We start from the raw sequence: 24,177 nt of genomic DNA on the forward strand, positions 1-24,177 counted from the left end.
AGCCGAAAGCAGGAGCTGTGGTAGTTCATGTGTTCCCAACCACGCCCTGAATTTGGCTTGAGTTGCATTAAATTGTTGTCGGCGGACATTGGTCGAAGTACTTTTGCAAATCCATATCCCAAACGCCACAATTTCTATCGATTCGGTTCTCGGGGCACGACATTTTCAAGCCATTGCTCTTCAACGGTGTGCGGCATTTTAAATTGGGGTGGATAGGGGTGCTCGCGTTACGAATTGAAGGGCTCTTGTTGACAGACAGACAGACAGACATCTGGTAGCGACGATGGCATTAGAGAAAAGTCAATTCAATCAAATGAATGAGTCGGACAATCAATGGATTGAAGGGGAGATTCCAATTGCAGCGGCAAGCAGCTCAGAGAGATGCCCTCTTACATTTTACTTGCCGTCTCACTGTGGCGACCAATTTACAGATTGTTGAACTCACGCAAGGCCCAGGCATCTGGGGCCTAATCTACGCCTCGCCTCAAGATCTTATCTGCATACGTATGCGTGCCGAAGAGCTCCTTCTCGTTTCTGTTTTCTAATTTGAGCTGCCCAGACAATTGCACAATTTACTGAAGAATGCGTCTAAGCGTCACTTAAAAACGCATTATTCAATTTATGCCATCCATTCACTAGATGCAGATGCAGATGCAGATGCAATGAATGTCTGTCGGTCTTGTTGTAAGTTATCCAAGCATTTTCTAGTAGTACGTCTTAGAGTTTGAAAGTCAATCTTACCGCTGTAGAGCTCTACATGGAATTAGCTTCATTATCATTGCGTGGAGAGCGGACACGCGACAGAAGAATGAAGCCATACATATAGTATGTATGAAAATAATTTATTTAGCTTCTAGTTTGTAGATGTGTAATTTGAATATATAACGGTATATTTACGATATACACACTGTGAAAATGAGAAGGTATATCGGTAAATCGCGCAGGGACATTGCTCTCGTTTTCGTGTTGGGATATGATATCCGCTAGCAAGGAGTTTCATCGTAACATTTCATTTCATTCAGATTTACTATTTACACAGGTGTAGCGAATTTCTAGTTACCAGTAGGTAGACTTTATTATGTTTCTGTGGTATTTTTGGGCCCATAGCTGAAACGAACAATTTTTCGGAGTCTCGGAAAAAAAATATCGATATATTTATGTATTTTTGACAACCAAATTTCACAAATTTATTCAAATATAACTAACTCATCTCATTGGAAAGATTTTTCCATCGTGTAAAATAACATGTTCAGGTTTGAGAGCCCTAGATAGGTGATCAAATCAAAGAGAAATATCCCACTGCTCACGCAAAAAGGAGAAAATCCACTTGGGGAAAATACTATTCCGTGTGACCATTTTTTCGGAAAATCGGAATACGGAGAGTTTGTGGTCGTGCGGTAGTGTGGCCAGTTTCCGAAAATTGTTTGTGGTTGTGTGCACTGCGCTGCGTGTTTTTAATTAATTAATGTTCGTTGTTCGGGAAATAAGGGAAAGCAAGAAAGTAAAAATACAAATTGTGGTGGCCCGCGTACTGGCTATTGCCCGCAGGAAGTAACGTGCACGTGAAATAAAAATATATAAGTGAATCGGGACGACTGTATTCCCTTGTATACACACACTGTTTTGGGCGCGTCTCTTTTTGTTCGTTCCGCGCGTGTGTGTGTTTCTGGCAAAAGCGCGTCAGCTAAAATAAATACATATGTATGTATACACATACTACTCATGTGTTTAGGTTCTGAGATCAAAAAAGTGTGTTTAATTAAGCAATAAGCTAATCAAATATTGAAACAAGTGTCCGAATTGTGATTTTCTTGCTTAATTTTCTTCGTTGTCGCTCGTACACACAAACCAATACTCCCACAAAAGACTCACACTCATGCAGCAATACCGAAACAAGATTTTGCAAGTCGCGTCCGTGTAGCTGTGATTGTAGTTGTAGTTGTAGCTGCGGTGGCTTGTGCAACTACAATATTAAATTGTTTACTGCTGCTGAGCATACCTGGCTTCGCAGAAAACCGAGAAGAGTAGACAACAAAGGTGTCACAGTGGCGCCTTCTCGTTTCCACCTGCCTCTGCATCTGTATCCGTAACCGTGTCTGTGACCGTGTGTAAAGCGCAACGGGAGGAATGTGTGCTCTCCGTTGTTTGTGATTTCCAATGTGAAAAGCTACAAGTGAAAGTGGTAACTGTGCTTATCTGCACTAATTGATAGATTGCCGCAAAGTGGATTACTCCCTCATCGAACTGCACCCATCTGCATAATCAACTCTGTAGAATAATAAGGTAAGTTTCTCACCAACAATGACAACCCAAATGAAGAGTATTCCTGCAGTCTGATAGTGGAATGAATCACCGTTAACATCTTAAATTCCATTCATTGCTTCTGCGCTGCGCCCTATCATGTTTTATCTTGTAGGTCACGGGGAGGAGAACACGGAAGTATGGCATTTAGGCATTATCCGGCGTCCTCTTGTGCTTGGGATGAGTTTCATTTATATTTATATAAATATAATGTACATACATATGCATGTATGTGTGTATACATACATACATATGTATGTGCGGGTTTTCTCTTCATTCGAGTTTTCTTTTATCAGTTCATTGACTGGGAGCGACCTGATTTCGTGTTTTTCATTGAAATAAGTGCGTAACAATTAAATCGTATAATCATTAATTAAATGTTGCATCTAAGACGAGAGATGTCAATGCATCCTTTAAAGAACAGCGAGCAAAACAAATGCGAGTATGTTTCTGAGCCCGAGTGCGAATATAAATGTGCAAACAAGCAAGAGAAACTCGCATCGGAAACAAAGGGCGAAGCAAAAGCAGTTGCACTGTGTAACCCAATGTTCTGCCCCAAGATATGCCGTGAGACAAGCATAAGCTCAGCTGGGCCTGACTTCGACTCGTTTATTTTCTCAGCTCCAGCGTTCGTTTTCACTTCGTCTCGGTACAGCAGAGGTACTTACAGTCATGGAAGAAACGGTACAAACAGCCTCTTTGTTTGTCGTATGTAGTTTTCAAAGTTTTCTTTAACCATTTGTGTCATAGGTTTCATAATTTTGTTGGAGAGTGCAGGAAGTAATGGATGAAAAATCGAATGTAAAATAATATTTATGAGTATTGCTTGAATATACATTATTTTTTTGCCTGTACACAGTTTTTATAAAATAAAATTTAGTGCCGCACCTCACCACTTTCAAAACTATTACTCTGGATGCCGGAATTGCATTTATTATAATGCATTTGGCATTTCCCCATAAGATTTTGATAACATTCAGATCCAGGGACTGATTTGAACATCGAAAAACGCCGATCTTTTCAGATGAAACAATTTCCCCACCCAGTTGGCGAGCTTTCTTGAGTATTTAGGATCATTATCTTGTTGAAAGCTCCTTTTCAAAGGTTTTTTTCAACTGGAATATGAATGTAATGAATGAAAAAGCATGCTGACCCACACAATTTTGTAAAATGCTCCAACTAGGAGGCTAGGAAGTACCACTTCATGTGGACTGGAGCTCATAAGGATCAGCCCAACATGCCCAATACCGTTTTTTTCAAGAATTTGAACACTAATCTGATGTCTGTGAACGCCAAAACTATTCTTTTTGTTATTTCTTACCATATTATACAACTTTACACTCATCAGTCAAAAGTATTTTTTTGTCACTCCGACACAGCTCAGCCACATGCGTTCTTGCAAACTTTAGCTGTATACCCCTATACTCTCAGAGACAAACGCGTAGCTTTCTGGGACTTCTTGCAATTAAATAATATGAAGTCATTCGTCAACGAGCTGTCATAACACTTACAGTGTGATATAAAATTGTTTTCATAATTTTTGAGGATATTGAAGACCTAGACCTTGCCTTCGACCATCTTCGACCATCTACTAAAAGACAATTTTTTCGCATAAAAAATCATTTTTCCGGGTGCTTTTTTTAGTATAGCAGTAAAAGCACATTCAAATTAGTTTTGAATTCCATTATACCTCCTGATTTTAGTTTTTAGTCTAATTCTAAAGTCTCCCATATTGGACCGTTCAATGATTACTTCTACGCTCCAAAAACAAAAGTACCGCTATATTCAAACATTTCTTTCATCAAAATATTCAATATATAAACTAAGCTTACTGATGGTAACTCTTTTGAATTGATTTAATTTGTTTTTTAATTTTTTTTTAATACTTGCACCCAGCACTACTATTTTATTGAACAGCAGTTTGTACGTACATATGTATGTACATATGTACATAAAAAGGCGGTTCTTTATTTCAAGTTAAATAACTTCTCGCTCAAAAGTAGTGTGTGCAAGAGTGTTAGCCGATGTAACCTGTAACCAGAGCAGTGAGCAGTGAGAGGGCAATTATATTGTAATTACTGTTTCAAGTGGTCGCAGTATAAATATGTTTATACCATATGTGTGTATGACATAAGCACTGCAGTCGTATCGGTCCCTGCCAACTCACCATCCACCTGCCATCCGCATGCAAGTTGTGTCGGCAGCCGCTTGCCAAATAATCGACTTAGTTAACCAAACACCAGAGCAGAGCAGTGCAAAGCCGTGGAACATGCACCACATCCAAAACGGGAATTTGCCTGAGGCCAGTTCCAGCGACAGCGGAAGATAACCAGTTTGGGAAACATTTCCGAATCTGGCGACCTGGCGATCGACGATCGCTGATCACGGGCGAGCGCCGTTCGTACGTTGTTCGTGGCCTGTGTTTTCCAGTGTTTGTATGTTGTTGGATGGAATCAGAGACACGACTCGTGAATACTGAGACTAACAAGTAGTTGGAGCTGAAGCTGAGCCATTAAGTGTCGCTATTTCTGCCTTTTGTGTCTCTCTATTTTGCGTTCCAATTGATAAAGCCCGAGCGGAAATGAAAATTGATAAATATTTTATTAGCAAAAAGAAACTTGTCTTGGGATGGCAGACTCTTTCCGATAAACACACGCTTCCGTGACTATCTCGAGCACTCTGCAGAATCAAGGCTGCTCTTCCTGCTCAGTATGACAATCAGAGTCTCATCATTGTTCGAGTTCTAGGAGCAATGGTGACTAGCTCAAAATTTGTATTTGAAATCCGGAGATAGCGCTACAAATTGACCAAGAGACAAAGGGAGGTCGTAGGTCGCCAAAGCAGACCTTTTATGGTTGCTCTGAGAGGGTGACGTAATCGAAGCAAAAAGGCAAAAAGACTTGCTTATTTTTGTATGTGTGATGTGTGTGTTTGCATTTGTTTTAAATATATAACAATTCATGAGTGGTTTCCCAGGTGGCGAGCAGTCAATCCCCAGAAGCTTTGCCCGACTCTGATCGTGGCATCAGATCCGAAGCAACGACCGGAAATGCTTTGTTCCCCTCCAGTCCCTTCTTCTCCAGCTCCAAGAAAGAGTGCAAAAAGTGAAAGTGACATCAGAGCGTTCGCATAATCAAAGCAACAGCAGCACCGCCTTCAAATTATGGTTCCGAAAAAGGCAACCTTTGCCGTGGGCACGAGACTCAGAAAACTGAATAAAGTACGGCTAATTTGCTCGACGCTTGACCCCTGGCAGCCTTAAGCTCATATTAATAGCTAATTAGTTCTTGTGGGTCAGTCAGTCGACCAAAGCAGAACACGTTAGATTTCAAATGAAACTGGAACTGAAAGAGAAAACTGTCGCAGGGCAGAGTGACTAATTCGGATTTTTTTTGTGCATCGAATGAACGAAACGCGCTTGCAACAGGTGCACAAACCAGAAGCTAAGAGCCATTCCGAACATTCTTGCGCCTTCTGCTCCCGGCCGTTGGGCGCCTCTTGTAGATGGGGCGTCGCACCTGAGCATGCCCGTTGCGGGCCAGGCGTCGATTGCGGCGCAATAACCGACGCTGGCGTCGAAGACGACGAGCAATGCGTCGAGTGAGGCGTTTCAAGATGCGCTTTGGAAAAATAGAGAATCGTGAACTATGCTGTGAGAATGATAGAAACTGAGTATCGTCGCTTACATCTCTTTCAAACAGCCTCTGCTTGGCAACTGTCAGCGCATCCCAGAGAGTGGGCGCCTCCTGAAGGAGCCGCAGCAGTCCGTAGCGAGGATTCTTGCGCTTCAAGAAGCGCAAAAAGTTTATATACGGATGCGGGGCCACCAAGCTCGGCTCGTCCACAATGTCCCTGGCCCTGATCACTTTCATTTCCAGTACTGTCCAAAGCGTATTAAAATTTGTGTATATTGTGTATTCGGATTTTGTGACTGTTAAACGTATAGCAAACACAGGCAAATGACTCGAGGCTGATCAGATACAGTCTCGATAGGTAAAATGTTCGATTGTATGTATAATAAGTTTGTATATGTATAAATACAGCGACGCAGCTTGAATCTCCGTGCACACAGATGGAAGGAACCTTCGCACGTACATATACGGGCTCGTTATCTCCATAGAACGCTTTAAAATTCATCATCCATCCATTTGGAGGGGAGGCATTCCGCTCTCTCACTCTTCTTACTTATTTATTTTTATATGAATGGGATCTGCAGGCGCTGGCGACTGGCGACTGATAAGGCGACACTCCACGGTGCATCCGACCGGTCAAAGTCCAGCCACAGTGCTGTGTGTGTTGTGCAGTCTGAGGCGCATATCATGTTTACTTCCAAGCATACTACTCGAGCAATAAATATACTCTAGAGATCGGGGTGCATTCGTTTGAGCAAGGCACAGCTCATTGCAACGAGCTCAAAGCAATCATCATGAGTAATCCCTCCCACAGGGCATATCGGATCTAATTCGGTTCTTCAGCATCAGACGGAATGAAACGGAGGAATTTATACTTTCTTTACTTTACTTTAGTGTGGGTGCACTCTTTCGTACGGACAATTAAGCATGATCCGAGCTGGTGGCAGTCACGCTTCCCTCCCAATCGAGCGAGCGAGATGCCAGCGTGCTGATCCCCTGCTTCAGCTGCCGCTGCCACAGCTTTTCTTTGATACGCAACCATTAAGCTGTTATGTTGTATGCACTGTAATGAGTATTTATGTGTGTTGCCGCCTGGGCAACCACTTTCCATAATCGCGCAGAACTTTCGTGATCGTTAAGTAAAAATTTCATTAATAATCCGCTGCCTGGGAAAAGCCAACACTTTGGTAACTTTAATCGTTCGTTTGGGATTCAAAATGTTTCCCAAATATTGAAGCAAGATAAATATTTGCGCGAGGAATCGGTGTGGATTCGAGTGGAACGACCCAACACACCCCCTTTACCATCCAGTTTGTTGTGTAACCAAACTTTCCCTTCACTCACGAGATTGAATACGGCCATTAGGCTTTTCTTCTTACACTCTGCACTCTCTGCCTTCTTCTTCTGCTTTCCAATGCAACGGAAAATAGTCTGTGCGACAATTCCTCCGATCATTATGGATTTGGGACTCTCTTGATAGTGGAGTTGCCTCAAGCGGCAATCAAGATTCGTGGGAAAGGAATCGCATCTCGGATACTGCAAGGTACAAGAAAAGGTCTTTAGATTAAAGAGGTTTAAAATATTGTAAAATATCACCAGCGGAGTGGAGAACACATTTTGTTGCCCAATCGAACTTTGGCTAGCTGCTACAAGGTGAACGCAAATGAACGGGCTTGAACCTGTCCACGGAACGCGCTGGTCTCGCAGAGACTCGGGCCAAAAGTAATTTTATATTCAGCTACAACCAGATTGCAGTCTCCTGCAGAACTGAGGGGACTGTCGAGAGCACAGCACAGGTGTTGCTCAGCAACAGAGTGGAGACAAGCTGCAGATCTAAAGCTCCATTCGAGCCATTCCATTGAACGTGCTGGTCGCCCTTGACCACACGATTCGTTCGAAACTGATTAATTTGATTTTGGTTGGACGCGGACTCAGTTCAGTTCACTCCATTTCGTTAAATTTTTGGAAAGTCAGTTGACATCTAGTCGTGCATACTAAAACACTAGAACCTGCAAATATCTGTGTACATCTGAGTATGGTCGGATCTGATCTGATTGGAATGACCTTGATAAATGGGCGTGCACGTTACGAGTGTGTTTATGTCTTGGGGGAAGCCAGTTTCAGCAAATGTGTGTAGTAGTAGTAGTATTATACATATATGCGAATTCCTTCATCTAACTGGCATTGTATCTATCTCTCTGCCGCCTATGTGCGGTGTGACTGGATACGTGTTATTAACAGAACTCTAGATTCGGGTTTTGCTTATCTACAGCATCTTCAGGAAGTTTTACAGAAAAATATGTATGCAAAAAATGGCTCATACAAGTTATGGGGTTGTGGAGCCGAAGTCTCTGCTGTGCTGTGCTGCCGAAATCAACTTGAGGTCTGAAACTGCAGTCAAGCTATTTGGAACATGAAATAATAATTGCATCTTTAGTGTGGAGGAGGAAAGATGACATGGTGCATGAAATTACATAAATTCCCGGCTCGAAGTGTGGGTAGGGAATGGGAGCTCTGGTTCATTCACTGCAGCAGAAGAATGCTGAGAATGCCACAAACCGACGACTTTAACGATCTGTTGTGAGATGCAGTGCTGTGTGTGCGCTCTGTTGTTTCTGTGGCAGCAGCTGCAGCTGCAGCTGCAGAAATTGAACATTTTCAATTTGCAGCTAATGGAACGACGCGACCGAGCGAGCGATCGCTTGGATCTGCTTCCATGACACCAAACGCTTATCCTCTCTGCTCAAAGTTCTCTGACATGCTCTGTGTGAGCTATCTAGCTGTGGGCCTATCTAGGACTTGTGTTACCTTTGGCGCAGGTTATTCTGACCCACTTTATTATTCAAATCCACGTCTATAATGCCAAGAGAAAATCGAATATAGAATCGAAATGCGATATCCTGTTGTGGTTGCTTCGATTCGTATGCGATTCTCTGATTCCCCAACCAACACTCACAAGCGCTTTCCTTTCGTTCCCGTCCCATGTTCGACAGTCAGAAAACTCGTTGGTTTCCGTAGCTGCGATGCAGTGAGATGGCTGCATGGCAGAGCTTTGATTGATTGCTGGCTCATGACTGACGTGCTACATGTCTGGCTTTCCTCATGGGCGTGTCTCCAGCGAAATATGTAAAAATTGAGCTGCCTTGTGGATCTAAAGAATTCAGGGATCCTAGGTGGAGTGTGGGAGGAGCAGAGTGCTTTCCATATTTCTGCCACACAGCAAATGAGGAATGTGCGGTATAATCGAAATCTATTCTACGTGGAACTGCCGCTTCTTTCGTACTCCTCTTTGCTCTCTTCTCCGCTGATATTTGATGCTAATTGCCATTGAACTCTTGACTTTTACTTGACTCAAGTTCACGTTTGGTCGAACTTAATGTGGAATGTAGTAAACAAAAAAGAGAGGCTTCCAGCATTTCGCTACGGTACATAACAGCTCATTCCGATCAGAGTGCAGTGTGCAGAGTGCAAAGCAAGGAAACCCCCTTCGGTGTCCGGCGGCTATGTTCCAAGAGAGTGACTCCAAAGACATGCACAGGTTGTCCGGTGTCCGCCGTACGCCGAGTGGAGATTGCACCAGCAAATTGTGGCTCACTTTGCGACAGTACAGTGGAGCGTGGCCAACCAGCGCCAAGGCCGACGACTTTATTCAGATTGTGCAATTAGACAACAAAACAAACACAATCAGAAGCAAAAGAGGGGAGCTGCTCGCTTCTCAGTGTCTTTTTGTTTGGCACAAAACTGAAGTGTCTTACATCTGGACGTAATGAAGATGCTATTTTGAAAAATGCAGCTACAAATTGTACCTAACAGTTTCTAGCTTCATCTTACCGTCTTGGAAATATGCTTTCAAATTCTAAATGTAGATACAAAACATATTTGATGTATTTATTTGTAAAGTTTAATTTTAAAAAGTCGTGAAAACTCAAAGATTTCTTGTGTATTTGTGTCTACAGTACTTGGACTTGCAAATCTAAAGGAATGCCTTTTGTTCCGCTCATCGCCCGAAAGTTATAAAATATTAATTATTACAGCAGACCCGTGTCTGTGTGTGCGTGCCCTCCGATTGCGCACCTCCGCACGGTGAATGCGGAAGAGGGGAAGGGAATGTGGTGGCTGCTTGGGTCCAGAGAGGAATTTCAGTCTCTTCTTAAACGTTTGGCCACTTTTTAATCGAATGACGCACGGGGCACAGCGAGTGGGAGTGTGGGATAAAACTACTTACTATAGCTCACTAGACGAATGTGGCAAGCGGCATGGTCCAAGGTTGCCACCACACTTGCTCATTTGGGCAATTGGACTTTGGCCAGCACTTTCTACTTTTGTCCTTGGAATCCTTCTTAGATATGTCATAGATATTTATAACCATTAAACCCCATGCCCACATGCATTAAAGCAAGCAAGCAAAAATAGTTTAAGAACAGCAGCATGCAATGTATAGGAAAACTCCTAAGTGACACCCAATTTCTGATTGTATCTTTTCAGCCTCTGTCTTCAGCGAAAACAAGAGCCAAAACAATATCAAGAAGTGACACTATGGCATATATGAGGGCCCTGAGTTACATGTCACTGACTAAAACCCCCACCAGAGCAGAAAGATGATAAGAGTCCATCAACATGAGCCAAATCACAGCACTTGATTCGAGAACGCATTCGCGTGCAATTGAAAACGAAAGCAATCCGATGATTACGTCAGAGGGAGCCACACAGTAAACCTCAGTCCGGCAACTCCGAAACAATTCAAGTGGGAGCCCCTCTCGCTCTCCTCCTCTAGCACCTCTCCATCCTTCAAAATGAATTCCGTCATATCTGCATTTAAAGGGAAGAAGAACAGTGCGGCGGCCAGCGGCAACACGCCAACTGCCTCCAACGGTGTCAACGCGCCTTCTGCCGATACTAAACAGAACCACAACGGTGGCCTGCTCGGCGTCGGAATCGGCACAGGAGTGGCCAAGAAGAAAGCTGTGGCACAGAGCAGCGGCTACCAGTACTTGCGGCACATCCGTGAGATAGAGACTGCCAACAAGCTGCTGTCCCCCATCGTGGGAGGGTCGGAAGACATGGCTGGGGCCGATGTGGTGGACCACTGCCTACCCACCACAGTGCGTCTGTCCTTCTCCGACTTCAATATGAACGGAAAGGGTGTCGGCGCTGTGGGGGCAGACCCTGCCCCTGGAGAAAATGCAAACTTGGTGTTCAGCGACTCCTGGTCCGCCTCCCAGACGCCAGCAGCAGCGACGACGGATGACGAAGACATTTCGGAGCACTCGGCTGCCGCCTGCAACAGTACCAGCAGCTCCAGCGGGCACAGCAACAGCACCGTGGTGCACAGTCCAACGGTTGCGGAGGGTACCTGCCACCCCAGTCCCAGCCTGAGTCTGCACAGCTCCTCGCCCACCAACTGCGGCATCAGCAGCAGTCCCCCACACAACAACAGCCATTCGTCTATGGCCATCAGCTGCGAGCCCCATTCGACGTCCACCACAACCCTCTCCTCGTTGGGGTCGGACCTGGACCAAGGCCATGCAGCGGTCAGCAGCGAAAACGGATCCTCTCAAACAACGCCGTACGCATCGCCCGTGGTGACACCCCGTCACCAAATGGACATCCGCCATGAAGGGTCGGTGGTGGGGAATGAAAATTATATACCCGCCTTTTTAATGGCCGCACCGGTAACATTGCCCTTGTCCACCACGACCGTGCCGGCTGTCAGCTCGGCGGCCAGTACGCCCAAGCACACGCGCTACTCGAAGCCACGACTTAGCCTGAGCCGCGTGTTTAACCACTCGATGCCCTCGGTTCATGGACGACCCAATCTCAGTGTGGCAATGGGCGATGGGCTGGGTGCCGGAACAGCGGCCAGTTCCGGTCACGGTCCCCCGAAACGCATCTCCACACACCAAAGAAACTTGAGTTTGGATTTCAGGTGAGTTCTCGAATGTCCTTCGTCCTTTCCTACTTCTATTTCATGTTGCTATTAGCCGCAATATAGTGCAGCGACTCCACTTAGTCCCATAGGTTCGTTATGGTGTGTCTTTGGAGTTGCTAAAAAGTCATGTGGCGGCTCATTAATTAGTATGCAACAGTGCAACAGTCAGCGCAGTTTTGCGTATTTTTAAGCTCTCCCGCACGGCATGTAGAAGAGTGTATCAAGCACGAGCGGGTTCCGTGTTTGCCTTCTTCCCAAGCACCTGAAACCTGACCCCCATCCAGTGACTGTGCTGCACAACATTAAAAACCCAACATCCACTTAACTTCTGGTTAAACCTTCACACCCATCCACTGTTTACATTATGTTTCTATCTGTAGTATGTGGAGCTAAAAAAGATTTACTTTCTGGCCACAGGTGCATGTGTTCATACATAAATAAATACATGCAAATGTACAACCATACGTATGTACGTATGTATGTGCATACCATGTATGCATTTATGTAACAGTATGGAAATATTTTCTTCGATACAAATTTATGTTTACGTACGAGTGCATGGAAAGGTACATACATAAATACATACATATGTACATATGTATGTATCTCTTTGTGAAGTACCAGCAAATGGAGTGCCACACCCTGCTTTTTGTTGGGTGCGTGCGCCGGCAAACAACTCTACTCTGTGTAGCTTGCCCTGTCCCACCCTGTGGCACCTTGTCATAGGTAGCAGAAAACACAAGCCGTTCCCGTTCCCTTCCCCTCCCGCTATCTTCCTATCTCTCTTGTTGCACGTCCTTAGTGCGTTTTGCTGCTTTTCCGTAGTGAATGATTTCGTTAGCTTCTCCAGTCGGCGCACCCGCTTTTACTTTTCTCTTCGCATTTTCTTCACTCTGAACATTTTACCGCCTCCTTCTGCACCCCCGTGCGCACGTATAGATTGTGGATGGCCCACTGAATGGCCAGAATGAATCTGGCTTGCACACAGAACGGGGCTTAGTCAACAAACTTTGAGAGGAATTCATGTTCCGACTAGCCACAGATGCGACTCGGCTGATACGAGTCGTTGAACTGCTGAAAACTGTTGATTGCGGGTGAAGGAGAGGGTGACAGGCACAGTGATCGAGAGCGTAAGAGGGGGGAAAGATGCGCAAATGCGTAAAGAATTGATACAACGACATAACTAGTGCTGCTTCACCTGTATGGAAATGCCCACTGAAGGTCGTGGTTCCATATGCCCTGGACAAGCCTGTGGAACTGGTTATCAAACTTTCCCGCTTATCGTGTCCGCTGATAACAGTCCACGTAACACATAGACAGAGAGGTACGCTGATAACGTTGAGCACAGAAAAACAAACTCTGCTTCGTTGCGACAGTTACTTTTGAATCCCCCCTCGCAGGATGGCCCTAAAAGCTGTTACAATCAGCTGTGAAAAAAGCTCTTGCTGTTGTTGTTTTCACTTATCTTATTCTCTCTGGTCAAAATGTCTCTCCGCTGCTCAATTTAACGCAAAAATGAGCTCACCCTCCCTCTCGCTCGGCACTCGTCATAGGTCTGTGCTGTGTGGGTGGGTGTGTGTGTGTGTGAGAATGTGTGTGGTTCTGTGTCTGTGTTTCTTTGTGTTTCACGCGCATTGTTTTTCTGTAGTTCATTCGTATGCGTGTGTGTTTTGTATGTGGAATTCCCGTCAGCATGTGAATGTTGCTAATTTAATTTAAAGGGCGTCTGTATATGCACCGTTCTATCTGTCCCTATCCAGCTGTAAATAGTTTCGACCGATATGATAACCTAACTGCGACTTAGGCAAGCTCTACTTTAGTGTGTGTCCGTGTCCGTGTCCGTGCCCCTGTCCCTGTCCCTGCCCCTGTCCGTAAAAGTCCGAAACATATTGTGTGTGTAAAGAAATCTCGGCAACAGATACACGAGTACACGAGTACATTGATTTTTTTCACTTCAACGAACTCAGCTACTAACTTTTGTTGTTTGCTTTTTATTTGCAGATCCATGGGCATATTGCTGCCGCCTGTCTCTCAGGTGACCAACACACGCATTAATCACACCCAGCATCATCGCAACCGCAGCCTCGACAGTGCCCTGCAACGCATACCAGAGGTGAGTGTGGGGCTAATTTAGTGCCCCTCCATCAAACCCAAACACCCCAGAGCAGAAATCAACGACGTATCTTTATCATACACCGAAACCCCTCCCGCCAACCGCGGGAGTGCATGCACTTGCCAAAAGCAGTAAAACCTGGAAAGTTTACAAGTCTCTTTCAAAGCTCACATCTGTGTGTGTGTGCGTGTGTGTGTGTGAGTGTGCTCTGTGCTGTGTTTATTTATATTTTTATCGTTGGCGCTGCTGGCATTGTTATTCACATTTTGCACTTACTTTTGTGGTTACTATTTGTGTGGTTTTCTGGTTATCAATACCACACAGTCACAGAGCAAAGCAGGGCACATGCCAGTGCGAGTGCCAGCCCCGTACTTTTACTGAGCTGTAAAGAAGAGAGAACTCCACAATCTAATGCAGCTGCAGTGGCTATAATTATTCTGTAACTAATAATATGTGTACATGTTATCCCCCACACAGGTTGAAGTGTCATCTCCCAATGCCGATACGGAGAACACATTCTGCTCTCCATCATCCATACTAGTTACAAATATGTGCACGAAGATTGCCACCACAGCGGCAAGTGTAACAGCAGCCCTATCCCCCCCAACTACACCCACGCCAGCCATCACAACCGTGGCACCGACACCCCTAAGCATGAAGGTGAGCGTGCAACAGCAAGTGCAGCAGAGCCAGAAACACCAGCCATCGATTCGTTTGCATGCTCCCTGCAGGACCAGTACCAGTACCGTCGGTAAGTAGCAGCATCCTCAGTCCCAGCAATGTCCTAACATATGGGAAACCCTCTTTCAGTGGAGGCCTGTCCAACGTTGCGAGTGAGACCCAAGTCCAGCGACTCGGTGTCGGAGTCAGTCGGAGTCATTGGCAGTGGCAACAGCAATGGCGGCAGCAGCAGCAACAATAGTTGCAGCAGCGCTGGAAGCAGCAAGAAACGAGAGGATCTCACCAGTCTAGGATCTGACGACTCAGGTAAGAATTTGTTTAAATTAAATCGAAGGCAAGCATGGCTTTGACTTTTCTGTAATCTTGTGGGCAGCCCCTCTTCATTAATACACTTCCTCTTGATTGTAGGCATCATATGTGGCTCCGAGTCGGACCAACTTGAAACCCTGAATCGCATTTGCCACTCGCATGAATCGCTGGATTCTGGTGAAATGGATGCAGAGGAGGAGTGCATAGATATGATGGAGACGACATCCATAGACGAGGAGTACAACATAATGCAATCGGATCATCCGTGCTTATATCCGCCACACGAAGTCGCCAACGAAATGGACTGTCGCACTCTGCGTCCGTCACGCAAGCAGAGGCGTCAGCAGCAGCTTGCCTTAGAGCAGGCCAAGCAGCTGTCGGAACGCAAGGAACGTGGCGTGGATGTTGGCGTTGACGACAAGACCCGGTATCGCGTCATGAACATGTCTCGTGCGGCCATAAACGTGGAGCTGGGAACGGCGCCTAATGAAATCGAACCGGTGGACGAGCACAAGGAACCGGATCAGGATGTGGCGAGAGCAGATTCAACTATCTCCACGCCTCTACCGCCGCCCCTGCCCACGCCTACACCCACATGGAGTGATACAGCAACATCGCCGGTAATGCCTTCGGCGACACCCACGCCTGCAGCCACCCCCACACCCACTGAGAGCACCAAGAACGACCAGGTGCTCTTCAAGAACTTCTTCGGAGCCACCAAGAACGCCATCTTCCGCACGGCCCAAAGCATCATAGAGAACCACGAGAAGAAGAACGCGGCCAAGCAGAAGGTGGGAGAACAGCAGACGGACCATGCTTCACCGACGACCCTGCAAAGCTCGTCGAGTGGTGGCAGCACAGCCCTGCACGACCAGGTCAAGTCTCCAACGGACATTTCCAAAAAGAAGGAGTTCTTCAGCTTGCTCACATCCAACTCCAGCAAGAAGGCAGCGGCCGCTGCGGCGGCGGCTGCGGCAAGCTCCGCGGCCAGTACACCAGTCGCAACACCCACAGAATCGTCCATGGCCGACTCATCAACCGACACGAAGGTGAAGGAGCGTACGCTCAACCTGCGCCTGCCTGGGACAGACACTGATGGCACAACTGAAGATGCACTTGCCAAGAGCTCCTCCATGAACTCACTGCACAAGCTGAAGCTGCCCGTGCCCGGTGTGGTCAAGTACTTTATAAGCGAGCGAGCACCTAGCTCGGATGTGCTGCAGAAGCCCGAAAAAGGCCAGAGCGGACTGCTGCGCTTCTTCGAGTCGCCGGTCTTCAACATACACTTTGCTGTGCACTATCTCTTCTACTCGAAGGAGCCGGGGGTGCTCAGCTTCATTGGCAACAAGATCTTCAGCTTCCAGGACCAGGAGGTCGACCTGTACATACCGCAGTTGATCGTCATGTACATACAAATGGATGAGTTGGCCGACGTTCTGGATCCCTATCTTACCATTCGGTGTCGCAAGTCTGTGGACTTCTCCCTAAAGTGCTTATGGCTGCTGGAGGCCTACAACTACCAGGTGGACTCGCTGGGCAACTCGCACAGCGGCACCCGCAAGCCCAAACTGGCGCTCATGAAGGAAATATTCTCGAAAAAAGAACAGAAGCAGGTGCAGAGCGAGTCGAAGGCGGCCAACGCAAGCGCGGTCGGCGATGCTGAGCCGAGATCGATTGTGGCCTACGCCAAGAAAACGCACTACCGCTCGCAGTCGGATGCCACTGTGCTGCTTACCGATTCACGATCACCACATACCCTTAGTATGTCCCATCGCATATATCAGAAGCCGTCCTTCACCACCAAAACGCTACCCACTGCGCCCACCAAACTGTGTCTGGGAGACCTGACCTCTGGGCATGCCTTCGACAACGGCTGCACATGCTTTGAGACGGTGCGGGGCCAGGTGAACGGTCTGCTGGGCCAGAGAACACTGTGCAGCTGCGGCGCTCCAAAGACTGCGCCGCAAAAGGAGTTCATGAAGGCACTGATGAACGTGGGAAAGAATCTTACTTCGCTGCCCTCGAAGGCGGAGAAGACGTCGGCATTGCGCATGTTCCTCAACTTAATCAACAAAAACCTGCCCGCTAGAGTTTGGCTGCCCCTCTACTCGGACATTCCACACCACGTCGTTCGCATCACGGAAGAGAAGACTGCTGTGCTCAACTCCAAGGACAAGACCCCGTACATCATCTACGTGGAGGTGGTCGAGGTGCCTGACATCTACACCTCCCCACTGATACCCAAAATGATGCCGTCACTGCGACACACAAAGAGCGAGGAGCACTTGGAGGGATCCTGCCACCAGCACCTGAGTTGCAGCTGCACCTCCAGCTGCAGCAGCAGTCACCAGAGCTCAAGCTGCCGGCGGAAAAAGAATGGCGATGGAGATGCCGGTTGCGGGTATGGTTGCTCGCACAACTGCTGCAGCAATCCACTCTCGCTGGGAGGTCTGCAGGTTCATGAAAACGATGTATGGTCTCAGGAGGACGACGAGATCACGTCGCAGTACCTAAACATGCGCAAGATAAGCGAGAGGGATGCCGTATCGCAGATGTCGCTCGACTCGTGCGATTCAAGGGACCAAGGTGAGTACTCTTTGCCAGAGTGTAAATAAATCAGATTCATGGATTTTGTTGCAGGACCACCCATTGTCTTCAACATCGGGGACGTGCGCTCGAGGCACTGTAACAATTTAAGCTGCGAGAACACAAAATCGTTTAGTCACGACCCAGAGGATCCTTCGGCAGCGGCCCTAAAGGTTAGTACTCAAAGAGGATACTCGATGTTTTAGTTTTGAAATGAATTCCATTAATTGTACGCAGGAACCCTGGGACGAGAAGGAGAAGCTTATTCGAGAGTCTTCGCCATATGGGCACCTGTCAAACTGGCGACTGCTTTCGGCCATTGTTAAGTGTGGGGACGACTTAAGGCAGGAACTCATGGCTACACAGCTGTTGCAGGTATATTTTGGATTGCTTTTGATTGCACTCAATGTTAAATCCTTGCCTGTTTCTTTCAGATGTTCAAAATAATTTGGCAGGAGGAAAAAGTGGACCTGTGGGTGCGTCCGTACAAGATAGTCTGTCTGTCGAATGACAGCGGTCTCATTGAACCCATCCTTAACACCGTCTCCCTGCATCAAATCAAAAAGAACTCCAACAAGTCGTTGAGAGATTACTTTATCGATGAGTATGGCCCTCCCACGGATGAAAGTTTTCGCCGTGCGCAAAGGAATTTCGTTCAGAGCTGTGCAGCTTACTGTCTGATTTCCTACTTGCTGCAAGTCAAGGACAGGTAATAATGAAACCCTCACACCTTCACTTGTACATTCACTGATATTCCATCCACCTTATAGGCATAATGGCAACATACTCTTCCATTCGGATGGACACATAATACACATCGACTTTGGATTTATTCTGAGTATATCTCCAAAGAACTTGGGTAGGTACACGGCGCTGGCACAACCGGCCCTTGGAGAACAGTTATCAATGAAATTTTGTGTTGCAGGCTTCGAGCAATCCCCATTTAAGCTTACGCCTGAATTCGTTGAAGTCATGGGAGGTACCGGTTCGGAACATTGGCGTGAATTCAATCGCTTATTGCTCGTGGGCATGATGTCAGCTAGAAAGCACATGGATCGCATCATCAACTTTGTGGAAATCATGCGCAGCAGTAAGTTTTGATGCAAAAAGTCCACAAAAAATGATTATACATGGAATAATCTCTTTGGTACAGATGCACATTTGCCGTGCTTTAAAAATGGATGCTCCGGCACCGTACAGAATCTCCGCAAACGCTTTCATATGAACTTAACCGAGCAAGAAATGGAACGCAAGGTTGAGCAGCTTGTGCAGGATTCGTTGAAAAGTCTGTCAACCAAACTCTACGATGGTTACCAGTACTACACGAATGGCATATTGTGAGAACGGTTTTTTATGAAGATCTAAACAGATTTCATGAGCAATAGATTATAAATGCCGAGCTGATACCCAAAACTATGGACTGACTTTTTGTAAAGGAAATTTTGTATATTAAATAATACATTATGTAATAGATCAGCGACAAACATAAACAAAACAAAACAAAAAGAATGAAATTGTACCAAACCAAAATCTGTTATCGTAGCTTAAAACGTTCCTTGTGTGCGTTTACATTGTTGAATTATCGTAATGTGTGTGTTGTCTAGCTTTTAAGATTCGGTATAATTTTATTTTGTCTGAGCGAGAAAGCTAGTGTCGGTCTGTTGTTGAAACTTGCAATCCTTCCGTTAAATGTGCATAGAATATTAAGCTTAATATGGCTTATCTACCCGTAGTCATGCTACGCTCAACCTCCACTCATCCTCCTTACATTTTATACTCTGGCGCTTTTGTATTTCGCGATTGTCACTTATAAAAGTATCCAATTCCAATCTCTAGCCATAAGTACATATAATATTAACCACCAATACCACTTTTTGCTTTAGCTTAAAATGGTAATGCAGCAATATACTCCTTAAGGATGGTGACAAAATATCAATCAAATTTACATAGTTTTAACAACAAATATGCCCCAATTACATTCAGAAAAATGCATACATACCAGTATATGGAATGTTCAGATTGCCGTCAAATCTGTATTTGTGTAAGGCTATTTAGCTCATTACAATAATAACAATTACAATACAACAATAACTACAATTTAATAATTTTCTTACCTAATATAGTTGGAAATAGGAGCTACTACCGTAAAGAAAACAGAAATACAAAAATACGAATCAGTACTAAAACAATTAGCTAGGCACTGAAAGTGAACATTTTCAAGTTTGTAAAAAGGACTGGGGAGGAAGAAAAACACTAAAGAACCTTTACTTACATGTGGGTATAAGATATACAATACATAAATAGAATTGCACGAAAACATTAGCTACAAGTATTTAAAATGTAAATGCATATTTATACTCAAATTTATTAAGTAATGCTATTTAAATAAATGAAACTATTGATTATAAACAACGTTTATACATATGTTAGGGGTATTAATAAGTTGTACTTGCTCTCAGAACCTTGCCAAAGAATATTTCCGCCCGGGGCTCAGTTGTAAAACGGCCACACCAAGCACCATTCGCCCCCTCCCTTGGCACGGCCTTGCTTGTTCTCCACGCTAGTTGCTATAGTAAAAAATAATTTACCAAAGCGAATTTATCAAGTTTGTGTTTCTGAGAAATTTAGAGAAATTCAAATGGATCCAGTTAAAGTAATTGGAAAAGTGTAAGTTTATCGCTATAATACTATGCATTTCCCATAATTTTATTAAAATAAACCTTTAAGTAAGGAGCAGGTGCGCATGGGAAACAAGTGGCGACGTAATTATCCAGAGGTGTGGAATGGAATTTCCGACAATGATACCAATAAATTCTACCATCAGAATGATATTGACTCACAGCTAAAAGGAAAACTTCAATTGCAAGGTACGTCTGGTATCTTAGTTAATTTTTTTGTAACAAAGGTTTTACTTTTTCAGACCTTTGCCCTTTTGTTCACGAAAATAAGGGCGAATCGCAATTTGTGTCACCGGAGATGCATTCGAGATTATTAGCTAGATGTCGCTGTGGTCGCTTTCGCCAAGGCTCACACATGGGAAAATGTCTACAGAGAACGGTAAGTCCAGATTATGATTTTGCACAATCAAGTCCCAAACATTCGGAAGTAAAAACGGGAGAGCCAGCAGACAATGCTCATGGAACGAAAATACCCGTTAACGTGCCGCGCACATCCAACTGTAAGTATAACTAAACAGTCAAAATCATTTGTGTAAGAAACTATTAATAATGTACTTTGCTTAGCAGCTTCCATTGGGCTTTTAGGAATCCAGACGAGCTATCGAAAACTGGAACAATCTATGCAGTACGTTTCGCCGACATTCTCGATGACCGGGCCACGCATTACATCAGTGCCGTATAATATTATTATAATAGGATAAATTTCGAATTTGAATTATTAAATGTCCATATGGAAATATGGAAATTATATCCAACTGATGAATGAGTTTCTATTGGTTATCTTTCAGAACAGGTCTCTTGTTTATTGGACTTTTTAGAAAATAATGTTTCAAAAAACAAGTTAACCATTTCCTGTTGATCGGAAGTCATGTTCCTCGATTATGAGTTTCCGTTTAGAATTACTAGCTAGCCAGGACTCCCAGGACTAAACATATAATTTTATCGGATAGTTTGATCAGTTTTCTATAACGGTTACTAGTTTGATGGACTCCCTCTTATTGGATCTTGTAGGAAATAAAGTTTACGCAAACCGGGCCAATGCATAAATGCATAGTTCAGTATGCAAGGAGTGCAATGTATGTACATACATATGTACATTGTACTATGTACTATTTTTGTTGGTTAACCTTTTTAGTTTGTAACTTAATTTTAAAACATTCCAATAAAGAGAAGTCATGAAAACTAGCCGATATTATGGAGACTCTAATGATGATTCGAGTAAAATTGCAGTTTTAAAGCTGAGAGTCCTAACTAGCCGGTAATATTAAAGAGAAGATCAAAGTCGAGCATTTACGATTTGCGGTATATTTACATTATACTTCAGAAAGGGTCTATTTCGGTATATTTCCGTGGGTTTGTCGGTATACTGTATCGATAATTCCGCGGTCACACTGCCATAAATGTTTTTGTTCAAAAACCTAAACAAATATCAATTTGTTGTTGGTTATTTGGCTATAACTATTAGATATTTGTTTGACACATATTATAGCGTTGGGTAGCCCGAGCTTGGGCCACTAACATATTTTTTAGGCAATACTTTCGTTAGCCGGCATCTAAATAAGAATGCCCTTGAATGACATTGCACCCTACACCAAGCACAGCCGCCATATAAGTTTGACCAGTCATGTGAATTGAATGATGATAAATAATGATTATCCTCGCCATTTAACGAAATTAATGCACTGACTAATGTGTGGATGAACAAGCATATCTGTTGATACACACCCCTCAAGCACTGGTAATGTCCGAGGGGCAGCACGCACCGATGATAGCGCTTATCTGTGTCGTCGCAGCCGAAGCGTTAGTACATCGCGCTCGCTTATCAGTGGGAGTAGAATTCGCTTCTCTCTGCCTGACACGACATTCAATTTTCATCGTACGCAACGCAGGTCGGTCGTCCAGTTGGAAATCAACCAGCAGCCGGAAAACTCCAGTGGTTAGCAGCATGTCTCTCAGCGCGGAAACGGTCCAAACGACGCCCTACGAGGGCCAAAAGCCAGGCACCAGTGGATTGCGCAAAAAGGTTTAAGGCTAAATTCAAAAAATCAGCTAGGCTCTCTCGAATTGCCCTTTTTGCTCCTCCACAGGTGAAGGTTTTCGTTCAGCCCAACTACACGGAAAACTTTGTGCAGGCAACTTTGTCCGCCAATGGAGCTGCCCTCGCTGGCTCCACCCTGGTCGTGGGTGGCGATGGGCGCTACTACTGCAAGGAGGCTGCGGAGCTAATTGTCCGCATAGCAGCTGCCAACGGCGTGTCCAAGTTGCTGGTGGGCCAAAACGGCATTCTCTCCACGCCGGCGGTGTCCAGCCTGATCCGTCACAACAAGGCCTTGGGTGAGTGGGTGGGTGCATCGGGTGTGGGCTACACTGTGGTTGTAAAAGCGAAAGAGCTTTGCTGATAACGAATCATCTATTTGTCGCGGGATGTGGGATCTGCCAGAGGTCTTCCAGGTCAAATAATGAAATGAATTTGCTTCTCCCAACCCTTCAGGTGGCATTGTGTTGACCGCTTCCCACAATCCGGGCGGCCCTGAGAACGACTTCGGCATTAAGTTCAACTGCGAGAACGGTGGACCAGCCCCGGATGCCTTCACCAACAGCATCCACAAGCTGACAACGGAGATCAAGGAGTACAAGCTGGTGCGTGGCCTGCAGATCGACATCTCCAAGGTGGGCGTGAGCACCTTCGACATTGCCGGGAAGCCTTTCACCGTGAACGTCATCGATTCGGTGGCCGACTATCTGCGCCTCATGGAGGAGATCTTTGACATGGCCAAGCTCAAGGAGTTTGTCAGTGGCAAGGTTACGGGCAAGCCTCTGAAGATGAGGATCGATGCGATGAACGGTGTCACCGGCCCCTATGTGAATGAGATCTTCCTGAAGAGCCTGGGTGCCAGCGAGTCCTGCGTGGTGCACACCACTCCACTTCCAGACTTCGGTGGACTGCACCCCGATCCAAATCTGACTTACGCCAAGGACCTTGTGGACACAGTCGCCCAGGGGGACTACGACATTGGTGCCGCCTTCGACGGAGATGGCGATCGCAACATGATCATCGGCCAGAAGGCCTTCTTCGTGACACCCAGCGACTCTCTGGCCGTGATCGCCCATTACCTGGAGGCCATTCCGTACTTCAAGAAGAACGGCGTTCAGGGATTCGCTCGCAGCATGCCCACCGCTTCGGCTGTGGACCTCGTGGGCAAGAAGCTTGGCAAGGAAGTGTTCGAGGTGCCCACCGGCTGGAAGTACTTTGGCAATCTCATGGATGCCGGACGGCTCTGTCTGTGCGGCGAGGAGAGCTTCGGCACCGGCTCCAATCACATCCGTGAGAAGGATGGCATCTGGGCGGTCCTGGCCTGGATCTCGGTGATGCAGCACACGGGCAAGGGCATCGAGGACATCCTCAAGCAGCACTGGTCCATCTACGGCCGCAACTACTTCACCCGCTACGACTACGAGGAGTGCGCTTCCGATCCCTGCAACGAGATGATGGACACCATGGAGAAGACCATCACAGCGGCAGGCTTTGTGGGCAAGAGCTTCTCCAGCGGCGGTAAGAGCTACAAGGTGAAGGAGGCGGACAACTTCAGCTACACGGATCCCGTCGACAAGTCGGTGGCCACGAAGCAGGGTCTGCGTATTGTCTTCGAGGACGGTAGCCGCATCGTGGTGCGTCTCAGCGGCACAGGCAGCTCCGGAGCCACAGTGCGGTGAGTACTGGCACAACTCTTTGGCTTCGACTCTTTCCATATTTACGAGTCTTCGATTTCTTTCTTTTAGCTTGTACATTGATTCGTATGAGAAGGAGAACGTCCTGGGGCAGGCCAGCGTCATGCTGAAGCCCTTGATCGACATAGCCCTGGAGATTTCGCAGCTGGCAAAGTTCACCGGCCGCAATGCTCCCACCGTGATCACATAAATTACCTCACGCACTCATCGCAGTCCTAT

General features: G+C 45.8%; 4 protein-coding genes across 5 annotated transcripts; 3 read left to right on the forward strand and 1 right to left on the reverse strand.

Annotated features, from left to right (window-relative positions):
• Positions 1-1,424: 1,424 nt before the first annotated feature.
• Positions 1,425-19,123, forward strand: LOC117893390 (phosphatidylinositol 4-kinase beta). 2 transcript variants are annotated; one of them, XM_034799986.1, is made up of 12 exons: positions 1,425-2,283; positions 10,419-11,859; positions 13,864-13,975; positions 14,453-14,726; positions 14,786-14,962; positions 15,065-17,551; positions 17,606-17,724; positions 17,789-17,926; positions 17,986-18,260; positions 18,322-18,410; positions 18,477-18,641; positions 18,705-19,123. In XM_034799986.1, the coding sequence occupies exons 2-12, from the start codon at positions 10,727-10,729 to the stop codon at positions 18,890-18,892; spliced, it is 5,157 nt and encodes a 1,718-aa protein (XP_034655877.1). In that variant the 5' UTR covers positions 1,425-2,283; positions 10,419-10,726; the 3' UTR covers positions 18,893-19,123. The 2 variants fall into 2 exon arrangements, with proteins under 2 accessions (XP_034655877.1, XP_034655878.1); XM_034799987.1 differs by lacking the exons at positions 1,425-2,283; positions 10,419-11,859 and adding an exon at positions 13,543-13,666.
• LOC117893405 lies at positions 5,053-6,255 on the reverse strand. The gene is made up of 2 exons (XM_034800005.1): positions 5,988-6,255; positions 5,053-5,921 (listed from the first exon to the last, which is right to left on the reverse strand). Exons 1-2 carry the CDS (start codon positions 6,171-6,173, stop codon positions 5,745-5,747), a joined length of 363 nt encoding a protein of 120 aa, XP_034655896.1. The 5' UTR covers positions 6,174-6,255; the 3' UTR covers positions 5,053-5,744.
• An 891-nt stretch (positions 19,124-20,014) lies between the features above and the next one.
• Positions 20,015-20,948, forward strand: LOC117893399. Its single transcript, XM_034799998.1, has 4 exons — positions 20,015-20,218; positions 20,279-20,418; positions 20,472-20,729; positions 20,797-20,948. Exons 1-4 carry the CDS (start codon positions 20,190-20,192, stop codon positions 20,928-20,930), a joined length of 561 nt encoding a protein of 186 aa, XP_034655889.1. The 5' UTR covers positions 20,015-20,189; the 3' UTR covers positions 20,931-20,948.
• A 1,137-nt stretch (positions 20,949-22,085) lies between these two features.
• LOC117893098 (phosphoglucomutase) lies at positions 22,086-24,176 on the forward strand. Its single transcript, XM_034799530.1, has 4 exons — positions 22,086-22,252; positions 22,317-22,563; positions 22,721-23,939; positions 24,010-24,176. Exons 1-4 carry the CDS (start codon positions 22,175-22,177, stop codon positions 24,146-24,148), a joined length of 1,683 nt encoding a protein of 560 aa, XP_034655421.1. The 5' UTR covers positions 22,086-22,174; the 3' UTR covers positions 24,149-24,176.
• Position 24,177: the final 1 nt, after the last annotated feature.

The sequence above is a fragment of the Drosophila subobscura genome, chromosome J (assembly GCF_008121235.1).
Source record: "Drosophila subobscura isolate 14011-0131.10 chromosome J, UCBerk_Dsub_1.0, whole genome shotgun sequence".
In the NCBI taxonomy this organism is placed as follows: domain Eukaryota; kingdom Metazoa; phylum Arthropoda; class Insecta; order Diptera; family Drosophilidae; genus Drosophila; species Drosophila subobscura.

Excerpts from the sequence above, each read along its gene's own strand:
- LOC117893405 (XM_034800005.1), bottom strand. The coding sequence starts at position 6,173 with ATGAAAGTGATCAGGGCCAGGGACATTGTGGACGAGCCGAGCTTGGTG. Across the intron at positions 5,922-5,987 it reads AGAGGCTGTTTGAAAGAGAT|CGCATCTTGAAACGCCTCAC; the intron begins GTAAGCGACGAT and ends ATTTTTCCAAAG.
- LOC117893098 (XM_034799530.1), top strand. The coding sequence starts at position 22,175 with ATGTCTCTCAGCGCGGAAACGGTCCAAACGACGCCCTACGAGGGCCAA. Across the intron at positions 22,564-22,720 it reads CCGTCACAACAAGGCCTTGG|GTGGCATTGTGTTGACCGCT; the intron begins GTGAGTGGGTGG and ends CCAACCCTTCAG. Across the intron at positions 23,940-24,009 it reads AGCTCCGGAGCCACAGTGCG|CTTGTACATTGATTCGTATG; the intron begins GTGAGTACTGGC and ends TCTTTCTTTTAG.
- LOC117893399 (XM_034799998.1), top strand. The coding sequence starts at position 20,190 with ATGGATCCAGTTAAAGTAATTGGAAAAGT. Across the intron at positions 20,219-20,278 it reads GTTAAAGTAATTGGAAAAGT|TAAGGAGCAGGTGCGCATGG; the intron begins GTAAGTTTATCG and ends TAAACCTTTAAG. Across the intron at positions 20,419-20,471 it reads AGGAAAACTTCAATTGCAAG|ACCTTTGCCCTTTTGTTCAC; the intron begins GTACGTCTGGTA and ends TTACTTTTTCAG.
- LOC117893390 (XM_034799986.1), top strand. The coding sequence starts at position 10,727 with ATGAATTCCGTCATATCTGCATTTAAAGGGAAGAAGAACAGTGCGGCG. Across the intron at positions 17,552-17,605 it reads GTGCGATTCAAGGGACCAAG|GACCACCCATTGTCTTCAAC; the intron begins GTGAGTACTCTT and ends ATTTTGTTGCAG. Across the intron at positions 18,261-18,321 it reads TTGCTGCAAGTCAAGGACAG|GCATAATGGCAACATACTCT; the intron begins GTAATAATGAAA and ends TCCACCTTATAG.